At 60.5% G+C, this 18,613-nt stretch overlaps 1 protein-coding gene and 2 non-coding genes across 3 annotated transcripts; all 3 read left to right on the top strand.

Moving 5' to 3' along the window:
* The first annotated feature begins 1,495 nt into the window (after window positions 1–1,495).
* On the top strand, window positions 1,496–15,274 carry TRPV2 (transient receptor potential cation channel subfamily V member 2). Its single transcript, XM_065896695.1, has 14 exons — window positions 1,496–1,695; window positions 3,664–3,797; window positions 5,572–5,865; window positions 6,475–6,773; window positions 8,273–8,446; window positions 8,844–8,999; window positions 9,540–9,635; window positions 10,433–10,503; window positions 10,969–11,134; window positions 11,255–11,321; window positions 11,415–11,740; window positions 12,644–12,771; window positions 13,605–13,684; window positions 15,180–15,274. Exons 1-14 carry the CDS (start codon window positions 1,496–1,498, stop codon window positions 15,272–15,274), a joined length of 2,286 nt encoding a protein of 761 aa, XP_065752767.1.
* A 2,505-nt stretch (window positions 15,275–17,779) lies between these two features.
* On the top strand, window positions 17,780–17,846 carry LOC136139578 (small nucleolar RNA SNORD49). Its single transcript, XR_010657099.1, has one exon. It is a non-coding gene; the product is annotated as a small nucleolar RNA SNORD49 (small nucleolar RNA).
* Window positions 17,847–18,251: 405 nt separating this feature from the next.
* On the top strand, window positions 18,252–18,322 carry LOC136139577 (small nucleolar RNA SNORD49). Its single transcript, XR_010657098.1, has one exon. It is a non-coding gene; the product is annotated as a small nucleolar RNA SNORD49 (small nucleolar RNA).
* Window positions 18,323–18,613: the final 291 nt, after the last annotated feature.

The following is an 18,613-nucleotide window of genomic DNA, read 5'->3' as shown; positions in this document are numbered from 1 at the left end:
GCCACTCCGCGCCCCTCCGAGCCGCACTTCCTCGGCAGCTCCGCCGCCCGCCCGGACGCGCCACGCGCAGCCTCCGCCGAGCCGGTGAGTCAGGGATGATGCGGGCTTCCCAGGGGCCCGGGCCCCGAATCCTGACGGTGAAGCGTGGCGGCCGGGAAGCCTGGGTGGGCGCCTTGCTCCCCCAGCCCTGAGCCAGGGTCTTCGAGGGGCTCCGGCTCTCTTCTCCACCTGGCCTACCAGATCCTTCCTCCCCGGCCGGGAGGATGGGGGGTCCGGTGGTACAGCGGCTGGGCAGACAGCTGTTGCTGCGGAGACTTGGGAGCAGTGGGCTGGGAGGCAGAATGGTGAGGGGCTGGGGACATCAGCCAGGCTGAATGGCGTGTGGCCCGGGAAGGACGCCCCAGGGTGGGCAGAAAGACGCAAGGTCGAAACTGCATGATGAGGCAGTCGACAGGCCCCGGCCTCTCCTGCTGCTGTGGGAAGATGCCCCCCGCCGGCCCCCCGCCCCCCCGGGGCTGAAGCTGCGCAGAAGATGGTCCAGGCCCTGACCCTCCCACCCTCCGCTTCCTGTCCCCAAGCTCTGCTCCGCTCCCTGCCCCCTTCTCCTCCCTGCCAGACCCGCTGTCTCCCCCCTCCCCAGCTCTGGACTCATTTTCCTTCTTTCTGCCCATCCACTGGGGGGGCCCCCGGGGCTTCCCCCTCCCCGTCCTGGGGCCGCGCCCTGGCGAGCGCTGGCGGCTGTGGTTTCAGCTCTCCCGGGAGGGTGAGCTGAGCTCCCCAGCCTGGCCTCGGGCCTGCCGGGGAGCTGCTGGGTGAGGGGGGCTTGGGCACCAGCGAGGCGTCTCCCTCCTGCTGTGAAGCCCCTGGAGACCCTAAGGCACACAGAGGTGGCACCCCTCAGAAACTGCAAGTACAGATGGGCCCTGAAAGGTTTTGACAACAGCAGAGGAACCTCACGGTAGGCCGCGGTGGTTTCAGACTAGGCTCTGCCAGCAGCTTGGGACCTTGGGAGAGTCACTTCCCCTTTCTGAGCCCTGGTCCTCCTGGCAGCAAAATGAGGGGTTTGATAGGCCAGGGGTTTTCCAACGGTTTCCCCAGAGCACCCCACACCCCCTGTGTGGGAGGTTGAGCGACCTGCCCCACCCAAATCTGCATTTTTTTTTTTTTTGATGTAAATATTGGCCACTGGGCAAGATGTTTTTGGACCAGGGGTTGTGGCCTCTCAGGGATTAGGAAGTCCCAGAGGGAAGGTCAGGGACAGCTATGGCCCCTGTTCCTCCAGCAGATCCTGGCCCTCCCTCCTGCTCCCCTCCCCACTCCTGCCGGGCCGAGCTCCCGGCTGGCGGCTGGTCTGCTTGTACCCAGCTTCTAAACCTCTCTGGGCCCGGGCCTCAGCCAGCCCTCCTGCCCCCACTCCTGCTGGGAGAAGCAGACGCCTCTGACATCTCTGTCCCCACAGGGTTCCAGCCGGAAGGAGTAGCCTCCTCCCCTTAGGATGTCCTCGCCCTCCAGCCCGCCCGCTTTCAGGCTCGAGACGTCAGATGGAGGCCAAGAAGATGGTGCCCAGGTGGACAAAGGAAAACTGGGTGGTGGTGCCGGGCCACCCCCCATGGAGTCACCATTCCAGGGCGAGGACCGGAACTTCTCGCCTCAGATCAAAGTGAACCTCAACTTCCGAAAGGGGGCAGGTGCCAGGTGAGGCAGCAAGCGGGGTGGGGGGAGCCCGGGGGCCTCACCTCCAGCAGAGTCAGACTGGGTGGCCTAGCCCAGCCCCAGTGCCCCTGTGCCACAGCCTTGGGGGTCCTGGGTCTGGCTCTGATGGCTCCTGGGCCCGACCGGCTGAACCCTGCTCTGCTCTCTGGGGCTGCTCCTTCCAGAACCTTCCCCATTCTTGGCCTTCTGTCTCCTGGGGTTGTGTTCTTCTTGTAGGGACATACTCTTTCACCTCCTGCCACGTCCCTTGTTGGTGCTGTCCCCTTCCCAGCCACAGTCCCTGCGGGGGGTGCTAGCAAGATCCACGCTCCAGTTCAAGAGAATCAAGGACATCTGGAAATGTCCCGGTGTTCCCGGGCTCTGCTCCAAGGCTGGACTTGTTGCCCTGGGGTCGTGGACTCTGGGGATTGAGGACAGTGGCCTTCTGCTCAGAGCCACCTTCACTGTGACTTTCCCGTGATGTCTTCTAATTCAGACTGTGGGAGCCACTCTCGCGGGAGCGCCACCTCTGGTCCTGTGGGTGTGGGGGAAGGGTGCACCTGGATCCCCACAGTGTGAGGTCTGACATGTGAGGCTGGAGAACCTGCGTGGGCCAGGCAGCACTCTGCCAGGGAAGCCCCGCCCTCCCTGCTCATGCCTGGGACTCGGCCCCCAGCCTCGGCCTCCCAGCCCAGAGCCGCCTGTCCTGTTTGTGCTGCAGGACCAAGGTCAGGTTCAGACCAGGGCGGGAGAGGATGCTTGCAAGGCTTCTGGGAGCGGGGAGAGGCTGCCCGAGGCAGAACCAGCCCCTCAATGCCCTTTGGTGCTTCAGTCTGTGCTCCCGTGGGGCCTCCCTATACCAGGACCGTGATGCCTCCCTGTGACAGGAAGTGCTTTGTCCAAATAGCCACTTCCCCTGGCCGGACTGCCCACGGGACTCACCAGTCAGCCGCAGTGACCTATTGGTCACGTCGTGGCCGCATGGTCTGCTGGACGGGTGATGCTGCATCTGGCCGGGCAGCTTCCTGCCCTGTCAATCATGCGATCATGGCTTAAAACATGACTGATCCCAATAATCCCACTCATCATAGCCCCCAACCCTTTCTTGGTTAATCCATTCCATGGCAGACCTGAGGGTCCCCAAAGCATCAAATAGTCCCCCCTTTCTTGTCCCTTCATTTCTGCTGGTTGTGGTACCAGGAGCCCCAGGGGCGAGCCCAGGCGGGGATGCCCACACACGCTGGATTCAGAAGGGCTACCAGCACCTCCTGGGGCCTTTCCCAGAGGTGTGGCTTCTCAGGAAAATTCTGTGAGTGTCTGGTGTCCGCTCTGGACCCCACGTCTCTGAGAAACCTCCATCCGTCCAGCCTGGAGTCTCTCTGGGGTTGGGAGTCGGGGTCTAGAGTTAGTTGAACAGCCAGCATCCCACACCCCGTGAGCTCTGCACCGTGTGACTTTGGGAAAGTTACTCTACCTCCTTGTTTGTCTGATGGAGAAAATAGAGATTACTCACGCAGGGCAGAAGTAAGGGCCAAAGGGGCAGGTACTCCATTGTTCGTCCATAGATGGTTTCGGAGAGGACGTGGGGCTTTTCTTGATTTTCTTGGTGAGGCCAGCGGCACGTACGGCCCCCAACAGTCTGTGGGCACCTCCGGTAGTCCCGCCCCGCCCCGGAGCCCGGCTCAAGAGCCATGACGAGCTCCTGTGCTGAAATGGGTGATGAGGCTGCTGCGAGCAGCGGGGCACCTGGCGGATGACAGGAGACGCCTACAGTCAGGACGCGTGGGGCGGCGCCCCGGACAGGCCCCTGCTCCGGGGGTCTGAGCACTTGCGGTCTCCTTGGTCTGCCTGGGTGCATAGAGGCTCTCAAAAGGGGCTTCTGGGCCCCAGAAAAGGCTCCCTGGGAAGCAGGACTTTCTGGGGGCCCAGGGCTCTCCTGCAGCGTCAGTCATAAACCACATCCCCCCACAGCCAACCAGACCCAAACCGCTTCGACCGTGACCGGCTCTTCAGCGTGGTGGCCCGGGGGGTCCCCGAGGATCTGGTGGGGCTACCAGAGTACCTGCGCCGGACCAGCAAGTACCTCACAGACTCGGAGTACACAGGTAGGCCTGCTGCTCGGGCCAGAGCCGCCGTGTGCTGTGCTGAGACCAGGCTGCCGCTGGGTGTTGGCCACAGTCAGGAACTGAGGGGCGAGCAGGAGCGGAGTTCTAGCAGCCCTCCTGCCAGGATGACTGCAGGGGCCCTGCTGACAGAGCGAGGACAGCCCGCTCCCTCTTCCACTCACCCCACTGGCTCCCAGCCTGCGTCTGCTTCAGTGGCCAAATGGATGGATGTTCACGGCCTTCCTCAATGCAGCCTTTCCCTGTCTCTCTCTCTTTTTCAGTAACAGCATCGCTGAGATCTAATACACGTACCTTACACTTTATCCATCTCAGAGCATTCTTTGCCCCAAATCTAAATATCTGTATTGTTTGGGGATATCTGATTAGGAAAAGAACATGTGTGCCTTCTAGAAGGTTCAAATAGTAATGAAATGTGTAAAGCTGAGGATAAAACCAGTCTGTCATCCTGGACCCCTGATAATGATTTGGGGTACATACTTTCAAACTGTTTAAATACATTAGGCATATATTTACATAAATGGGGTCATGCCATTGATGTAAATACATAATGATGTGCTTGTAATGGGCTTTCCCCCAACTTAGTCCATTTCAGTACACAGGCCTCTAACTCAGTCACTGTAACAGCCTGCAGAGTTTCCCATCCTGTACATTTACCACAATTTACTTAACTAACTCCTTATTGGTGGCCATTTAGGTTGCGTGTAGTTTTTAGCCTCAGCACACTGTGTGCCAGGCCCTCTGTGGGCTAAGAATTTTGCATATAATTCCATGTCATCCTTACAATAACCCTGAAGGGTCCCATTTTACAGTGAGGAAAACTGAGGTTAAGAGGGGCCAAGGGGCTTTCCTGGTGGTGCAGTGGTTAAGAATCTGCCTGCCAATGCAGGGGACACGGGTTCAATCCCTGGTCCAGTGGGCCACAACTACTGAGCCTGTGCTCTAGAGCCCATGAGCCACAACTACTGAGCCCGCACACCACAACTACTGAGCCCGCACGCCACAACTACTGAAGCCTGCACGCCTAGAGCCCATGCTCCGCAACAAGAGAAGCCACCGCAATGAGAAGTCCACACACCACAACAAAGAGTAGCCCCCGCTCGCTACAACTAGAGAAAGCCTGCGCGCAGCAGCGAAGCCCCAGTGCAGCCAAAGATATAAATAAATAAACAGGAGGCCAAGTGACTTGCCCAGAAGAGACAGAGTCATTAAGTGGTAGAGCCACTTAAGAAATACTGCTCCAGGGCTTCCCTGGTGGTGCAGTGGTTAAGAATCCACCTGCCAATGCAGGGACACGGGTTCAAGCCCTGGTCCGGGAAGATCCCACATGCCGCGGAGCAACTAAGCCCACGCGCCACAAGTACTGAAGCCTGTGCTCCTAGAGCCCGTGCTCCGCAATAAGAGAAGCCACCGCGACGAGAAGCCCGCGCACCACAACGAAGAGTAGCCCCTGCTCACTGCAACTAGAGAAAGCCCGTGGGCAACGAAGACCCAATGCAGCCATAAATTTAAAAATTAAAAAAAAAAGAAATACTGCTCCAAATGTTCTCGTGTAGATAGTGTTGCACACATGACGAACTCTGTCTTAGAAACTTAATTTCTAGGGCAGAAACTGTAGTCACACCTGTTGGTATCCTAACACCTGTTGGCTGGAGTCTTAGCTCCCTCCAGCCAGCCGGGGTACTTTGGGGCATGGGCTCACTGTACAGGCGGGTGGGTGACCTGAGCACCACGGTGCCCCCCCCTCCTCCCACAGAGGGCTCCACGGGGAAGACATGCCTGATGAAGGCCGTGCTGAACCTTCGGGACGGGACCAACGCCTGCATTGAGCCGCTGCTGCAGATTGACCGGGACTCGGGCAATCCTCGGCCTCTGGTCAACGCCCAGTGCACAGATGAGTACTACCGAGGCCACAGTGCCCTGCACATCGCCATCGAGAAGAGGAGCCTGCCATGTGTGAAGCTCCTGGTGGAGAATGGGGCTGACGTGCATGCCCGGGCCTGTGGCCAGTTCTTCCAGAAGAAAAGCCAAGAGACCTGCTTCTACTTCGGTGAGGAGCCTTCTTGGATAAATTGAGCTGCAGAGGGGGTAAGGCCTTGCCCAAGGTCACAGGGTTAATGTGACCCTTAAACCCAGATCTGTCTGACCCTGAGGCTCATGCTTCTAATAGCTAGGCCACCTGCAAAAGCAGTTTGTCTTAAGAGGTGTTTTATCCTTGTCTGGCCAAGGAAGCTCACCACACATGAGCTCAGACCAGGGCAGGGGAACGGGGGCGTAGAACTGGTGTGTGAGGAGACTAGACCAGCTGGGGTCTGAAGAAAGGGGTGCCTGGGCCCCGGCAGAGCAAAGAGAAAGAGGCGGGGGGCGGGAACACTGGTTGGCAGGCTCCCGTTCTGCTCCCTTAGATGGTGAAGAGCTTTGGGCCCCTCTCCCTTGGGTCAGAGCTGGACAGAGCCACCTTGACTGGGGCTCCTAGGAGGATGCGGGGCCCGGGGACTTCTCCGCTCACTGCACTGGCCTGGGTGGGCCCGGGACCCCAACGCTGTGCGCATCCTCTCCTGTGGGCGCCTGACCCACCTCAAGGAGGTCCAGGGAGGGTGAGAAGCAGGCGGGTGGATGCTGGGAGGCCCGAGGCCCAAGCTGTCCCCTCGGCCCCCAGGCGAGATGCCCCTCTCCCTGGCCGCGTGCACCAAGCAGTGGGACGTGGTGACCTACCTCCTGGAGAACCCGCACCAGCCCGCCAGCCTGCAGGCCGCCGACTCGCTGGGCAACACGGCCCTGCACGCCTTGGTGATGATCGCAGACGACTCGGCCGAGAACACGGAGATGGTGACCCGCATGTACGATGGGCTGCTCCAGGCGGGGGCCCGCCTCTGCCCCACGGTGCAGCTGGAGGACATCCCCAACCTGCAGGGCCTCACGCCCCTGAAGCTGGCCGCCAAGGAGGGCAAGATTGAGGTGAGTGGCCAGCCCCCCTTTCCAGGAAGCAGCAGGACTCAACCCGGGATTTCTGCAGAAAGAGCCTGGGGTGGTGTCTAGCTCAGAACAGTTTCAGCATGCACCTCTCCTGTGTGTGTGTTCACTGATAAATTATATATGAGCTACAGAATGAACGTATTACATTTTAAAACAGGGATTTTATTTTATTTATTTATTTTCTTTTGGTTGCACAGCTTACAGGATCTTAGCTCCCTGATCAGGGATTCAACCCAGGCCATGGCAGTGAAAGCACCAAGTCCTAAACACTGGACCATCAGGGAACTCCCAGGGATTTTTTAAGTCACTTGGGTTTCTTGATTAGGAGACAGTCTTGTCATGTTCTTAGCTCTCAGGTTTTCTTCGTATTGATGGCTAAGTGTTCTTGATAACGAACGTATCATCATTTTGTTTACTATAACAGTTGCAAATTTTTCTCCCAGTTCAACATTAAAAAAATTTTTGTGGCATTTTTTGCGACACAGAATTTTTACATTTTTATGTATCCAAGTGTTATCTTTTCTTTGGTTTTGCTATTGCTTAATTCCTTCTACAAGGTTTTAAAACTTTGTGTTTGTGCATGTATATGTGTGCATGTGTGTATATTCCATATCCATATTTGCTTCCAGACTTTTCTTTTGCAGTTTGATTTTTAATGCCGAAAACTTTGATTTAGCTGAAAGTTATAGGTTACTCTTATGAAGAGTAAGCACGAGGGACTTCCCTAGCGTTCCGATGGTTAGGACTCTTTGCTTTCATTGCCGAGGGCCCGGGTTCGATCCCTGGTTGGGGAACTAAGAGCCGCTCGGCAAAAAAGAGAAAAAAAGCATGATCCAGCTTCACTTTTTTCCCAAACGACTTTCCTGTTGTCTGATCCTTATTATTAGGGGAGCTTACAACCCACACAGCCGACACAGGGCCCAATGCTTAGAACACAGGTATTTTTAAAGGTTAAGATAAAAATAAACATAAGCGGAAGTTTTATGTTTTTTTCCTGCCCTCCGAGGTCCCTGGGGTGTGGGTACCTCTCTTTGCCGTCTAGAGGCATGGCTGTGTGGCCTATGGAAGCCGCTCCCCCATCTGGGAAGCCTCCCCACCATTCCTCATTTGTAAGACCAAATTGCTTCTGGAGCTGTCCGGGTTAGGGGTGGCTTCTAGTCTGTTGAAAGCTCTAGACTCTGGCCACAAACGTGCGCACACGTGTGTAACTGGTAGCCTCTGATCTCATGGGGCCTTAAGGACCCTTGGATTGGGGGTCCCTCGGCCATATGAGTGTCCAGGAAAGAGGCATTGGGGCAGGAGTGCGGAAGGAAGAGGCGGGCTGGCAAAGGCGGGTGGGTGGGAGTGTCTACATGGTGGCTGAGTGTGCGTGGACCTGTGTAAGAGTTCATATGCGCAAGGACCCGTGGGTGCAGGGCATGTTCGCGTGTCTGGGTGGTGGGCAGCTCTGTGCACGCCAAGCTCACGTGCCTGCCCTGTAGATTCTCAGACACATCCTGCAGCGGGAGTTCCTGGGGCCGTGCCAGTCCCTTTCCCGCAAGTTCACGGAGTGGTCCTACGGGCCTGTGCGGGTGTCGCTGTATGACCTGGCCTCTGTGGACAGCTGGGAGGAGAACTCAGTGCTGGAGATCATCGCCTTTCATTGCCAAAGCCCGGTGAGCCTGCTTCATCCCGGGGGCGTGGGTGTGCGTAGGGGGCCTGGCAGAGCTCCCTGCAAGGTCCACAGTTCGGGGCTGCCTGCAGGGCCGCCCCTGCCCTTTAACCGAGCAGTTGGGGTGTGGCTGCACGTGCGAACCCGGCCGCTGGGCACACGCTTGCTCCACACGGGCCGGTCCCACCCGACACAGGGGTCACACCGGGGTCCCGGTGGCTACCACTGGGGGCCTCTCTGTGGACCAGCACCTGCTCTGGACTTGTCACTCCACAGCCACGAGGGTGGGGTGGCGGCCGGCGGGGAGGGGTCGCTCGGGGCTCCGCACCCTCTCCGCTCTCCCCTGGTGCCTCCACACGTACTTGCTGAATGCACCTCTGGCTCTCGCCTTCCCGTCCCAGCACCGGCACCGAATGGTGGTTTTGGAGCCACTGAACAAACTGCTGCAGGCGAAGTGGAATCTGCTCATCCCCAGGTTCCTCTTCAACTTCCTGTGTTACTTGACCTACGTGTCCATCTTCACCGCTGTCACCTACCACCAGCCTGCCCTGGACAAGGCAAGGCAGGGAGGGGCACATCCTGGGGAGGCCTCCTGGAAACAATCCTGGCAGAAGGTAGCGCAGGGATTACAACCCCGTCCTGCAAATGCTGACCGGGGGCCAGACCGCTTGGCGGCCTGCCCACGGCGCTTACGCAGCCGGTCATGATATGGAAGTAACAACACAGTAGTAACAACGATAGTACTACTTACCGAGCGTGCAACACATGTGAGAAAGTATTCAGGTGACTGACGACGTGTGTTAACGTATTTAATTAATTTCACAACAACCCTCTGAGAGGCTGAACTCTTATCATCGCCAGTTTACAGTTGAGGGCAGGAAGGCACAGAGAGTTTAAGGAACTTACCCAGGGTCACACAGGCTGTGAGTGGTGGAGTTGGGATCTGAACCCAGGGAGTCTGGCTCCAGAGCCCATGTTTGCTCTGCTGCTCGGGGGGCCTCCCCACAGCTCTCACGAGGAATGGGCCCCCAGCCTCGCTCTCAGCGGGGAGCTGCTGGGGGGGACCCCAGGCCCGACCCGAGTGTGTCTTCGTGCAGGACTTCCTCCCGCTGGAAGGAACTGCTGGGAACTCCGTGCTGCTGCTGGGCCACATCCTGATGCTGCTCGTGGGGGCCAACATCCTCATGGGCCAGGTGAGGGTTCCTCCCATCCCCCACCCCGAAGCAGCCTGAGAGTGAGTTCACGACAGTCCCTCCATGTACGGGAAGCTGAATCCCACACCTGGTCCCATCCTGGCCAGCCTCAGGGCAGCTGAGGGCCGAGGGTTCTGGCCTTGCCTTTTGGGCTGGGTACCCTCCCTGCTGTGCTTTCTGGGGTGCCCACGGGGCAGCAGATATCTCCTATGACTCCTTGGCAGTGCCGGCTCTGCTCCCCCGGGAATGGAGCTGGAAGCCCCTGACCCCAGGTCCCTGGCTCATTCCTCACTTGGGGAGCAGAGAAGGGTGGCGGCAGGGGGAACTCAGCCCGGTGCCTCCAGCACGGCCTCTTCAGGGCAAGATGCTGCCAGCTTGCAGGAGACAGGCTGGGCCGTGGCACTGAGACTCTTTGAGTGAGTCTTTGAGGGTGGGCAGGACTTAGGCACCGAGGCCAGGTTGGCTGGAGCAGCCAGTGGTCCCTGTGAGGCCGGGGCGGGGGAGGGAAAGGAGCCTCTTTCACCACGCGGAGTGTGAGCCCTCCACCTGGACCCACAGGGAGACAGCAGGCCCCTGGCATTGTCTGGGTGTCTGCACTTTTTGGAAACAGGGTCCAAACTTTCTCAGCTACCAGCAGGACTCATGAGCACCCCCAAAATTCAAAGCTGCTGCCCGAGCCCCTGAGGTGGTCCTGGCGAGACTTTTACAAGCAGGCCGGCCGGCGGCCCTGAGGGCAGCGGGGCTGCTTGTGGCCTGGAGAGCAGGTGTCACGGCCTGTCCTCCTCCTTCCCCTGCAGCTGTGGTACTTCTGGAGGCGCCGTCTGTTCATCTGGATCTCGTTCATGGACAGCTACTTTGAAATCCTCTTGTACGTGTGGCCTCACACCTCCCCTGTCTCCTGCCTGGGAGAGGGCACCAGGTGGGCTTTGGGGGTGAGGAACCTGGGCCAGGGAGCTCCAGGAGGCTGGGAGCAGCTCACAGGCCAGACCCCGGAGTCGGGCGGCTGTCCGGTCCGGGCCCTGAGCATGGTAGTCACATCGACCGAGCCCTCGCTCTGCACCAGTGGAGCCTGAAGTCTTTACACGCGTGCCTCTCTGAATCCTCGCCGACACTCTCCAAGCCGGGCGTTATTACTGTTACCCCCGTTGTACGGGGGAGGGAACTGAGGCCCACGGGGGTTGAATGCCTTGCCCGAGGTGGAGGTCAGGATGCTTGGATCCAGTCCCAGACAGAGGCGGAACTTCTCATCTCTGAGACCGCGGAGGCAGCGGCAGCGGGGGTCAGTGCTGGCCACAGGAGGCCCGCGAGCTGACCCCGCCCTGCCTCCACGCAGCCTGGTCCAGGCGCTGCTCACCGTGCTGTCCCAGGTGCTGTGCTTCCTGGCCATCGAGTGGTACCTGCCCCTGCTCGTGTGCTCCCTGGCGCTGGGCTGGGTGAACTTGCTGTACTACACGCGCGGCCTGCAGCACACGGGCATCTACAGTGTCATGATCCAGAAGGTGAGAGGCAGGGGTGGCCCCGTGCAGCCAGACCGGGCAGGCACCCGGGGGGGCTCCTCGTGGGCCCGGCAGGCAGGTGCCTCCCCCAAGCTGAACTCCCCACCGTCTCGTGCCTTCTAGGTCATCCTGCGGGACCTGCTCCGCTTCCTCCTGGTCTACTTGGTTTTCCTTTTCGGCTTCGCTGTAGGTAAAGGCCCCCCGTCCCCCACCCACTCCTTGCGCCCCCTCGAGGCTGCCTGCTGGTCTCCCCAGGCTGAGGACCCCCTGCCTCTCTCCTCAGCACTGGTGAGCCTTAGCCGGGAGGCCCGGGACCCCGGGGCCCCTGCGGGCTCCAACACCACAGAGGTGGCGGGAAAGGGGGACGCGGAGGGCAGCACGGCCCCGTACGAGGGCGTCCTGGACGCCTCCTTGGAGCTGTTCAAGTTCACCATCGGCATGGGCGAGCTGGCCGTCCAGGCCCAGCTGCGCTTCCGTGGGGTGGCGCTGCTGCTGCTTCTGACCCACGTGCTGCTCACCTACGTCCTGCTGCTCAACATGCTCGTCGCCCTCATGAGCGAGACCGTCAGCAGCGTCGCCAGCGACAGCTGGAGCATCTGGAAGCTGCAGGTGCCCGGCGAGGTGCCCCGTCCCCTCCAGCGTTCCGGGCCCGGCAGGAGTGCGCAGAACCCACTGAGCTGGGCCCCCAAGTGGGTCCGGCCCTCACAGGGCCTCCCTCGGCCACTCCTTCCTGCTCAGGGCTGACGTGAGGCTGCAGTAAGGCCTGAGGGCGGTGCCTGGCACCCAGTAGGTGCTCAGCGTGTTAGCCACTGTCATCATTAAGTGCTTTCTGAGAGACTAGTGCAGGGCTAGGCACAGTTCTAGGCTCTAAAGACCCGGCGGAGAACGAGACGGAGACCCCGCCCTCATATAGCCCCCTTCGTCGCTTGTTCCGTGGGACAGGCTTGGTGGACGAGGCAGGCGGGATGTGCGATCCTGGGGCTGGCCCAGGCTGCAGGAGCTTTGGGAGCAGGGGCTCGGGTAGCTGGGAGCTCATGTGGCACCTGCCTGCCGTGGAAGCAAGAGCTGCTTCTTGACTGGGGAGGGTCGGGGGTGGGCCTAGGCAGTTGGTGCAGGGAGAACCTCGCCCGGGGGGCTGGACTGTGTGACCAATTCACCATTGACCTTGGGCAAGCCCCTCACCTGCAAAGTTCTGTGCCCGCCCCCCGCCCCCAGCTCGCTTGTGTGATAGCAGCAGGCACATGTGACGTTCCATACCTGGTGGAATTCTAGAACCTGTAACGTTGCAATTGCAAGGAACTGTAGGGCGCTCGTCACATGCCGACTTCCCAGCAACCACCCAAGGCATATTGGCCTCAGTCTGTAAGTGGGAAAGAGACTCAGAGGGATGCAGGGCCTGACACCACATAGGTAATCAAACCTCGGGGCTGGATTCAAATCTATGCACTTAGCAGATGCAGAGTTCTACTGTAAAGTGCTGGCCACTCTGTCTGATGTATCCTTTGTCCCCAGAAAGCCATCTCTGTCCTGGAGATGGAGAACGGCTACTGGTGGTGCAGGAGGAAGAAGCAGCGGGCAGGGGTGAAACTGACAGTTGGCACCAGGCCGGACGGTCGCCCCGACGAGCGCTGGTGCTTCAGGTGAGTGGAGAGCCTGGGGGGCGGCCTGGGGACCTTGCTGAAAACCAGGCGACAGCAGCTAGGAGTCAGGTCTGGTGGGAAAGGCAGGGCCTCGGAGCGCCAGGGGACTCTGCCCTGGACAGGCGAGGTCAGCGATGCTGGATCTCATAGGCCCGGCCTCCACTGCCTGCTCTTCCTGTCTGGTCACCTTCCTGTCCCACTGACTGAAACTGGAGGTCCCTCCCAGTGGTCCCTGACCGACTCCTTCTGGCCTGAAATGGGGCACAGTTAGGAGGCCAAGAAGCCAGAGGCATGCTCGGGTTAGAGCATGCTAAACTTGCCCTGGCTGGTCTGCTCTGCTCTCCCAATGCCCCCGTCCTGACCACGGAGGCTACAGACCCTTCCACGGAGAGCAGAAGCTCCCATGGGGGCGGGAACCTGGTGACAAGTGCTCGGCCAGCAACACACTTTCCTGAGGTAGCAGCCAAGCAAGGGTGGAGGGTCTTAGCCACGTAGAGTAGCCGTGAAAGGGCCCCAGAACCTGGGAACACACAGATCCAGCTGATCTAAACTCCTCCCTGGATGCTGGGGGCAACCCAGGTCGCCTTGAACAGCCAGAGGGGACAGATGCCTGTTCCCCTCCCAAATCCCGCCGTGGGCGCCTGGCCGGGGCGGCAGTCGGAGCGCCGAGAGGACGGGGGTCTCGGGGGCTGCTGGGTGGCCCAGTGTCCTGCGGAGAGAAGCCCCGTCGTCCTCACAGCCCTGGTGTGCACCCCTCGGGGGCCCCTCTCCTGGGGCAGAGCACGCTGCCGCCTCGGCCTCCTGAAGCCTCACAGCTGCCCTGTGGCCCGCAGGGTAGAGGAGGTGAACTGGGCTGCGTGGGAGCAGACGCTACCCACGTTGCGTGAGGAGCCCTCAGGGCCAGGCGGCCCTGGTGAGTAGCTGTGGAGTGTGTGTGCGCGCGTGTGTGTGCGTGTGTGTGTAAAGGTTTGCCCCTTAAAGCGGCGCTTCCCCCTCCTCCCCCCCCCCCCCCCCCCCCCCGTCGCCTGGGAAACCGGCTCTTGGGCACCCTCCCCTCCCTCCTCCGCCGGGCCTGGGCAGAGCGGCCAGCAGGGGGACAAGTTAGGGAGGCCCCCCAATCCCGTGGCTCCGCCCCGACAGGCCAGCCTCGCTGCCGCCACACCGCTGAGAGGCCACTTCATCCGCCTTTGTCCTCGTCAGGCCCGCGTCCCCTCCATTCTAGGGTGGCGCTGGCCCCCGCCCCCCCCGACTCCTTCGTACCCCTCCACGGCCGGCAGGCGCCCACCTCAAGGCTTCGTCCCCCCTCCTGTCCTTTCTCGTGCTCTTTCCCATCCCTCCACTTGCCGTGGCCACCCGAGACCCTGTACGTGGAGTCTCCTCCGGCCGCCCGGGCTCCTGGGTCCCTGACCGCGGCCCTCGCGAAGCGACAGCTTTCCTGCGCACCTGTCTCTGTGTCGCCCTTCCTCCGAGTCCTGCCGTCCCATCCCTGCAAGACTCGGAAAGCCCCGTTGTCCCTCATCTTGCCCCAAGCCGCCCCAACTCCTTGCACCACCCGCCCGCCCGCGCCGCCTCCAGCTTCACACCCCCAACAGGAACAGCCTTGGGCTGCCCTGCCGGTGCCTTGTAGTCGGCCCCACCCTCCTGGCCCAGGCGGGGGGCCTTGCGGGTCTCTCCCCCTCCCTCTCCCCCTCCCCTTGGTGCTGAGTGTCCTGGGGCCTCCGGTGGCTGCGGTCCCGCCGCCGGCCCCTCTGCCCTGCGCCTCACCTCTCCCACGTCTGCACCACGCGGGGGCTGCTCAGCTGGCACCCAGACCCCAGACAAGGCTTTAGGTCCAGGCTCGTCCTACTCCAATCCCTCGTACGTAGACGAAAACTACACACAGCCGCACCACACACCGCCTCCCACTCCCTGGCAGGCCGCACCCCTCCCCCCGGGGTCAAGGTCCAGAGCCGTTGTCCAGCCCCGCTCCCCGCACCTCCCTCCGTGTGCCGGCCGGTCCCTCCACAGTGCTCACGTCCCTTCCTTTCCTGGGCTCTTGTCTCTGTAAGTGCTCTTCCATCCTCCGGGCGTCCCTTCTCCACCTTCCCCACCGGTGGCGGTGGTGGTGGTGGGGTCTCCTCTCTCCTCCTGACGCTCGCCTCCCTCTGGCTCCTCAGCACATCATCGGCTGTTCTGGTTTCTAACACAAAGGCCTGTCACCTGCAGGGACTTTCAGCTCCTGGGAGGAGGTCCCTAACTGGCACCTGGCAGGGGTTCAAGAGATGCTTGCAGAAGCAGGGAGGCAGGAGAGGGACTGCTGGGGACCCCGAGGCTGCTGTCCCCTGGCATGATGTGGTTTCATGGCTGTGGCTCCCTCCTGTTGCCCTGGTGCCTGCGTCCTGGGGACACTCCCTTCATCCCATTCACAGGCGCCCTGAAGAACCCAGCCCTGGCCTCCCATTCCAGCCAGGACAGTGCCGTGGAGGAAGACCATGTGCCCCTCCAGCTCCTTGAGTCCCACTGATGCAGCAGGGGGCCGGGAGGACAGAGCACGGAATGTTTCCAGCCCCACCTACTGGCTCTGGGACCTCAAGGGACTTTGGTGGCAAAAATAAATAAGTAATTTCTTGTGGCTAACTCTCCTGGAAACATTAGTTGAGTAAAGGTACTGGGCCCCAGGACTTCCCTGCTGGCGCAGTGGTTAATAATCCGCCTGCCAATGCAGGGGACACGGGTTCGAGCCCTGGTCCGGGAAGACCCCACATGCCGTGGAGCAACTAAGACCGTGCGCCACAACAGTCTCTAGAGCCCACGTGCCGCAACTATTGAAGCCCGCGTGCCTAGAGCCCGTGCTCTGCAACAAGAGAAGCTCACCGCAGTGAGAAGTCCACGCACCGCAACGAAGAGTAGCCCCCGCTCAATGCAACTAGAGAAAAGCCCGCGCACTGTAACAAAGACCAACGCAGCCAAAAATAAAATTAAAAAGAATAAAAAAAATAAAAAGGTACTGGGCCCCTGAGTTGGTCGCCGTCTGCATGTCTCTGTGAGCTCACGTCTGTGTCTGGGGCCGGACTGCTCCCGCCCTCTCCTGGGCAGAAGGACTCTCACCTACCGCCCCCCACCTGCCCTCTTCGGGGTGCAGGCAGCTAGCCGAGGGGCTGTGCCTGCTGTCACCGCAGACGCGAGGTGGTGGACACCAGCAAGCACAGCCGCCTGTCCTTCCTCTCCCACAGCCTCCAGACGCCCCTTAAAGCCACCCCAGGACGTCTCTCAAAGCCTTTGCGCTCCTGGGCTTACTTAGTTCAGGCCGTGGATTATTGCCTCCTCTCCCCGCTGGCTTCCTGCGCAGTTCCCACCCTTCCAAGCCAGAGGGACCTTCCTGAGACACAAGGGCAACAAGTTACCCCCCAACCCCCGTCTCTGAAGGCTTGAGAGACTCCCGGCGCCCACGGGGGCCCTAGCTGGCACCAACTAGGTTTTGCAGACGCCTCCTGCTTTCCTTGGCACCTGCAGTATATCCTTCGCGCAGGATGGTGGACCTCGTGTGTGTCTGACTCCTAGGCTTGGCTCTCCCTAGAAGCCTCCCCTCCTTCCATTAAAATGCTACGCTTATTTGTAAAACCAGCTCAAAAACCCATGTCTCACTACCGCTTTTCCAGTTTTCACCCTTAGGGTAATGTGTGTTCGTAAGACGCGCGTGCACGGGTTGAATGTTTTTTAAGTGGCAAGAGCCGAGCCTGTTCCCACGCTGGGACGGAGGGAGGTTTCGCCGCTGGTGAGACGAGGCACAGCTGGAGGAGTCCCGAGGGAGAGGGGACGGAGGAAGGAGACTGAGGAGAGGGATCGGAGTGTAGGGGGCTGTAGAGGTTCGTGCAGGGAGAGCAGACGGCACCGCCCCCCAGGGCCAGAAGCAGCTACGGTGTGTGCACACTTGCTGCGCGCCCAGGATCTGCAGGGTTTCAAGGGCGTGATCGCACGTGATGCGCAGAACCACCGTCTGTGGCCTCCGTCGCTCCACCTTCCAGAGGAGCAACCGGAAGCTCGCGACGGCGGACTCTTCGCTCGGGACGACCCGGCGGAGGGGCGGAGGGGCGGAGGGGCGGAGGGGCGGAGGGGCGGAGGGGCGGAGGGGCGGAGGGGCGGAGGGGCGGAGGGGCGGAGGGGCGGCGGAGCGGCGGGAAAGTCTCCAAACGGCTGGCGCGCACTGGGCCTGCGCACGCGCGCTGGGGCTCGCTGCGCCCCTGTGACCCAGAATTCCACGGCCTCGGAAGAGACCATGGGCTCTGCAGAAGGGGGGAGTCCGGGGGCGGCGCCTGCACCATTAAACGGGCTGGAAGTTCCGTTGTCTTTTGCCATAATCCTCCTCCCTTCTGTGAAGGGTGGAATGTTCCGACTGCTTAAGAGGCTGGGACGGCTGTTGTGGGGCCTTTCCACCGTAGGTGTCGGGCGGTTGCTGGGGGGTTCGTCTGGGCCAGTCCGCGGGCAGTAAGGGCGAGGGAGCCAGAGCTTTTCTTTTTCTTTTTCTTTTTTTTTTTTTTCTTTCGGTACGCGGGCCTCTCACCGCTGTGGCCTCCCGTTGCGGAGCACAGGCTTCGGACGCACAGGCTCAGCGGCCATGGCTCACGGGCCCAGCCGCTCCGCGGCATGTGGGATCCTCCCGGGCCGGGGCACGAACCCGCGTCCCCTGCATCGGCAGGCGGACTGTCAACCACTGCGCCACCAGGGAAGCCCCAGAGCTTTTCTAATTTTTCGAACGATGTCCTCGGGCAGCCTAACTGGAGGGCGGCTGGCGGCTGCGTCCACGCGGGCCTCAGGGCGGGCGCTGTGGCCTTGTGTCCGAGTTTGGGGGCCGAGGCCCGAGGACCGCGTGTGTCTTCGTCCGGCTGGGCAGCCGCCGTCTCGGGACCGCTGACCCCGGGCTCGCCGCTGGGAGTGAGCACTTCCCGAGAGAACTAGGTAAGCGGGGCTGCCTGCACCGTAGGGCGCGGAACGACGTTCGTAGTGGGGCCGCAAGGGAGGTTTGCTCGGCTATCCTGATGATTCCGTAGCAAGTGCCGTCAGACGGGAGGACTGACGATTTCTACGCCCATCCGACCGCAGTCGCTGACACCTGATCCTTTACGTTACTGTAGCTGCCCGAGTCTGCCCTAAATGCACGCCCTAATGTTTGTTTCAGAGGGTAGACACCCGCTTTTGGAGACGGGAGCGGCGTCCCTACCCGAGGTTAAGAGCCAGTCTGGGTAAGGATTAATACGTATTGTAACTTAGCCGTGTCGGTCTTGCAACTTTAAATGCACTGAGAACTGCCTGGTGTTTTATCCCTGTTGTCGCTTTCATGCATTTGACGTAATTATGCGCTGCCTCGTTGCATAACTGCAACGGTTAGGAGGTTGCAGCCCCTAGTTATGTCTAAATCGCATCCGTATTCAGAAACGGATGCCAGAAGGCGGTTTTAGCCGAAGCCCAGGTCTCTGGGGCGGTACTGTGGTGAGGTGCTTGGCTGCTCTGATGAAATCACTAATAGGAAGTGCCGTCAGAAGCGATAACTGACGAAACCAGTTCCTGGCTGACTGCAGTCACGCGTCCTCACCAGTAGCTGGTGCTCAGGAGTAAGCTGGTCTGGACTGTGACCCATAATCTGTCTTCACCCAGGTTGCAAGTGAGTGAAGGGTGGCCAGCGCGTGATCACCGTATGGGAGCCCGAGCATTGGCCTGCTCCGAGGTAAGCTAGCTTTGGGCTCTGGAGAAGTTCGTGGTTGAGGAGGCCTAGCTGTTGATTCATGTGAAGTTGCTACTGGACCAGATATTGGCAGTGTCGTCCGGCTGACCTAATACTTTGTGTCGGTGCAGCCCTTGAGCATTA

The sequence above is a fragment of the Phocoena phocoena genome, chromosome 19 (assembly GCF_963924675.1).
Source record: "Phocoena phocoena chromosome 19, mPhoPho1.1, whole genome shotgun sequence".
Taxonomy (NCBI): Eukaryota; Metazoa; Chordata; class Mammalia; order Artiodactyla; family Phocoenidae; genus Phocoena; species Phocoena phocoena.
The sequence above is the reverse complement of the archived record's forward strand: the minus strand, read 5'-3'. Positions and strand labels throughout refer to the sequence as shown.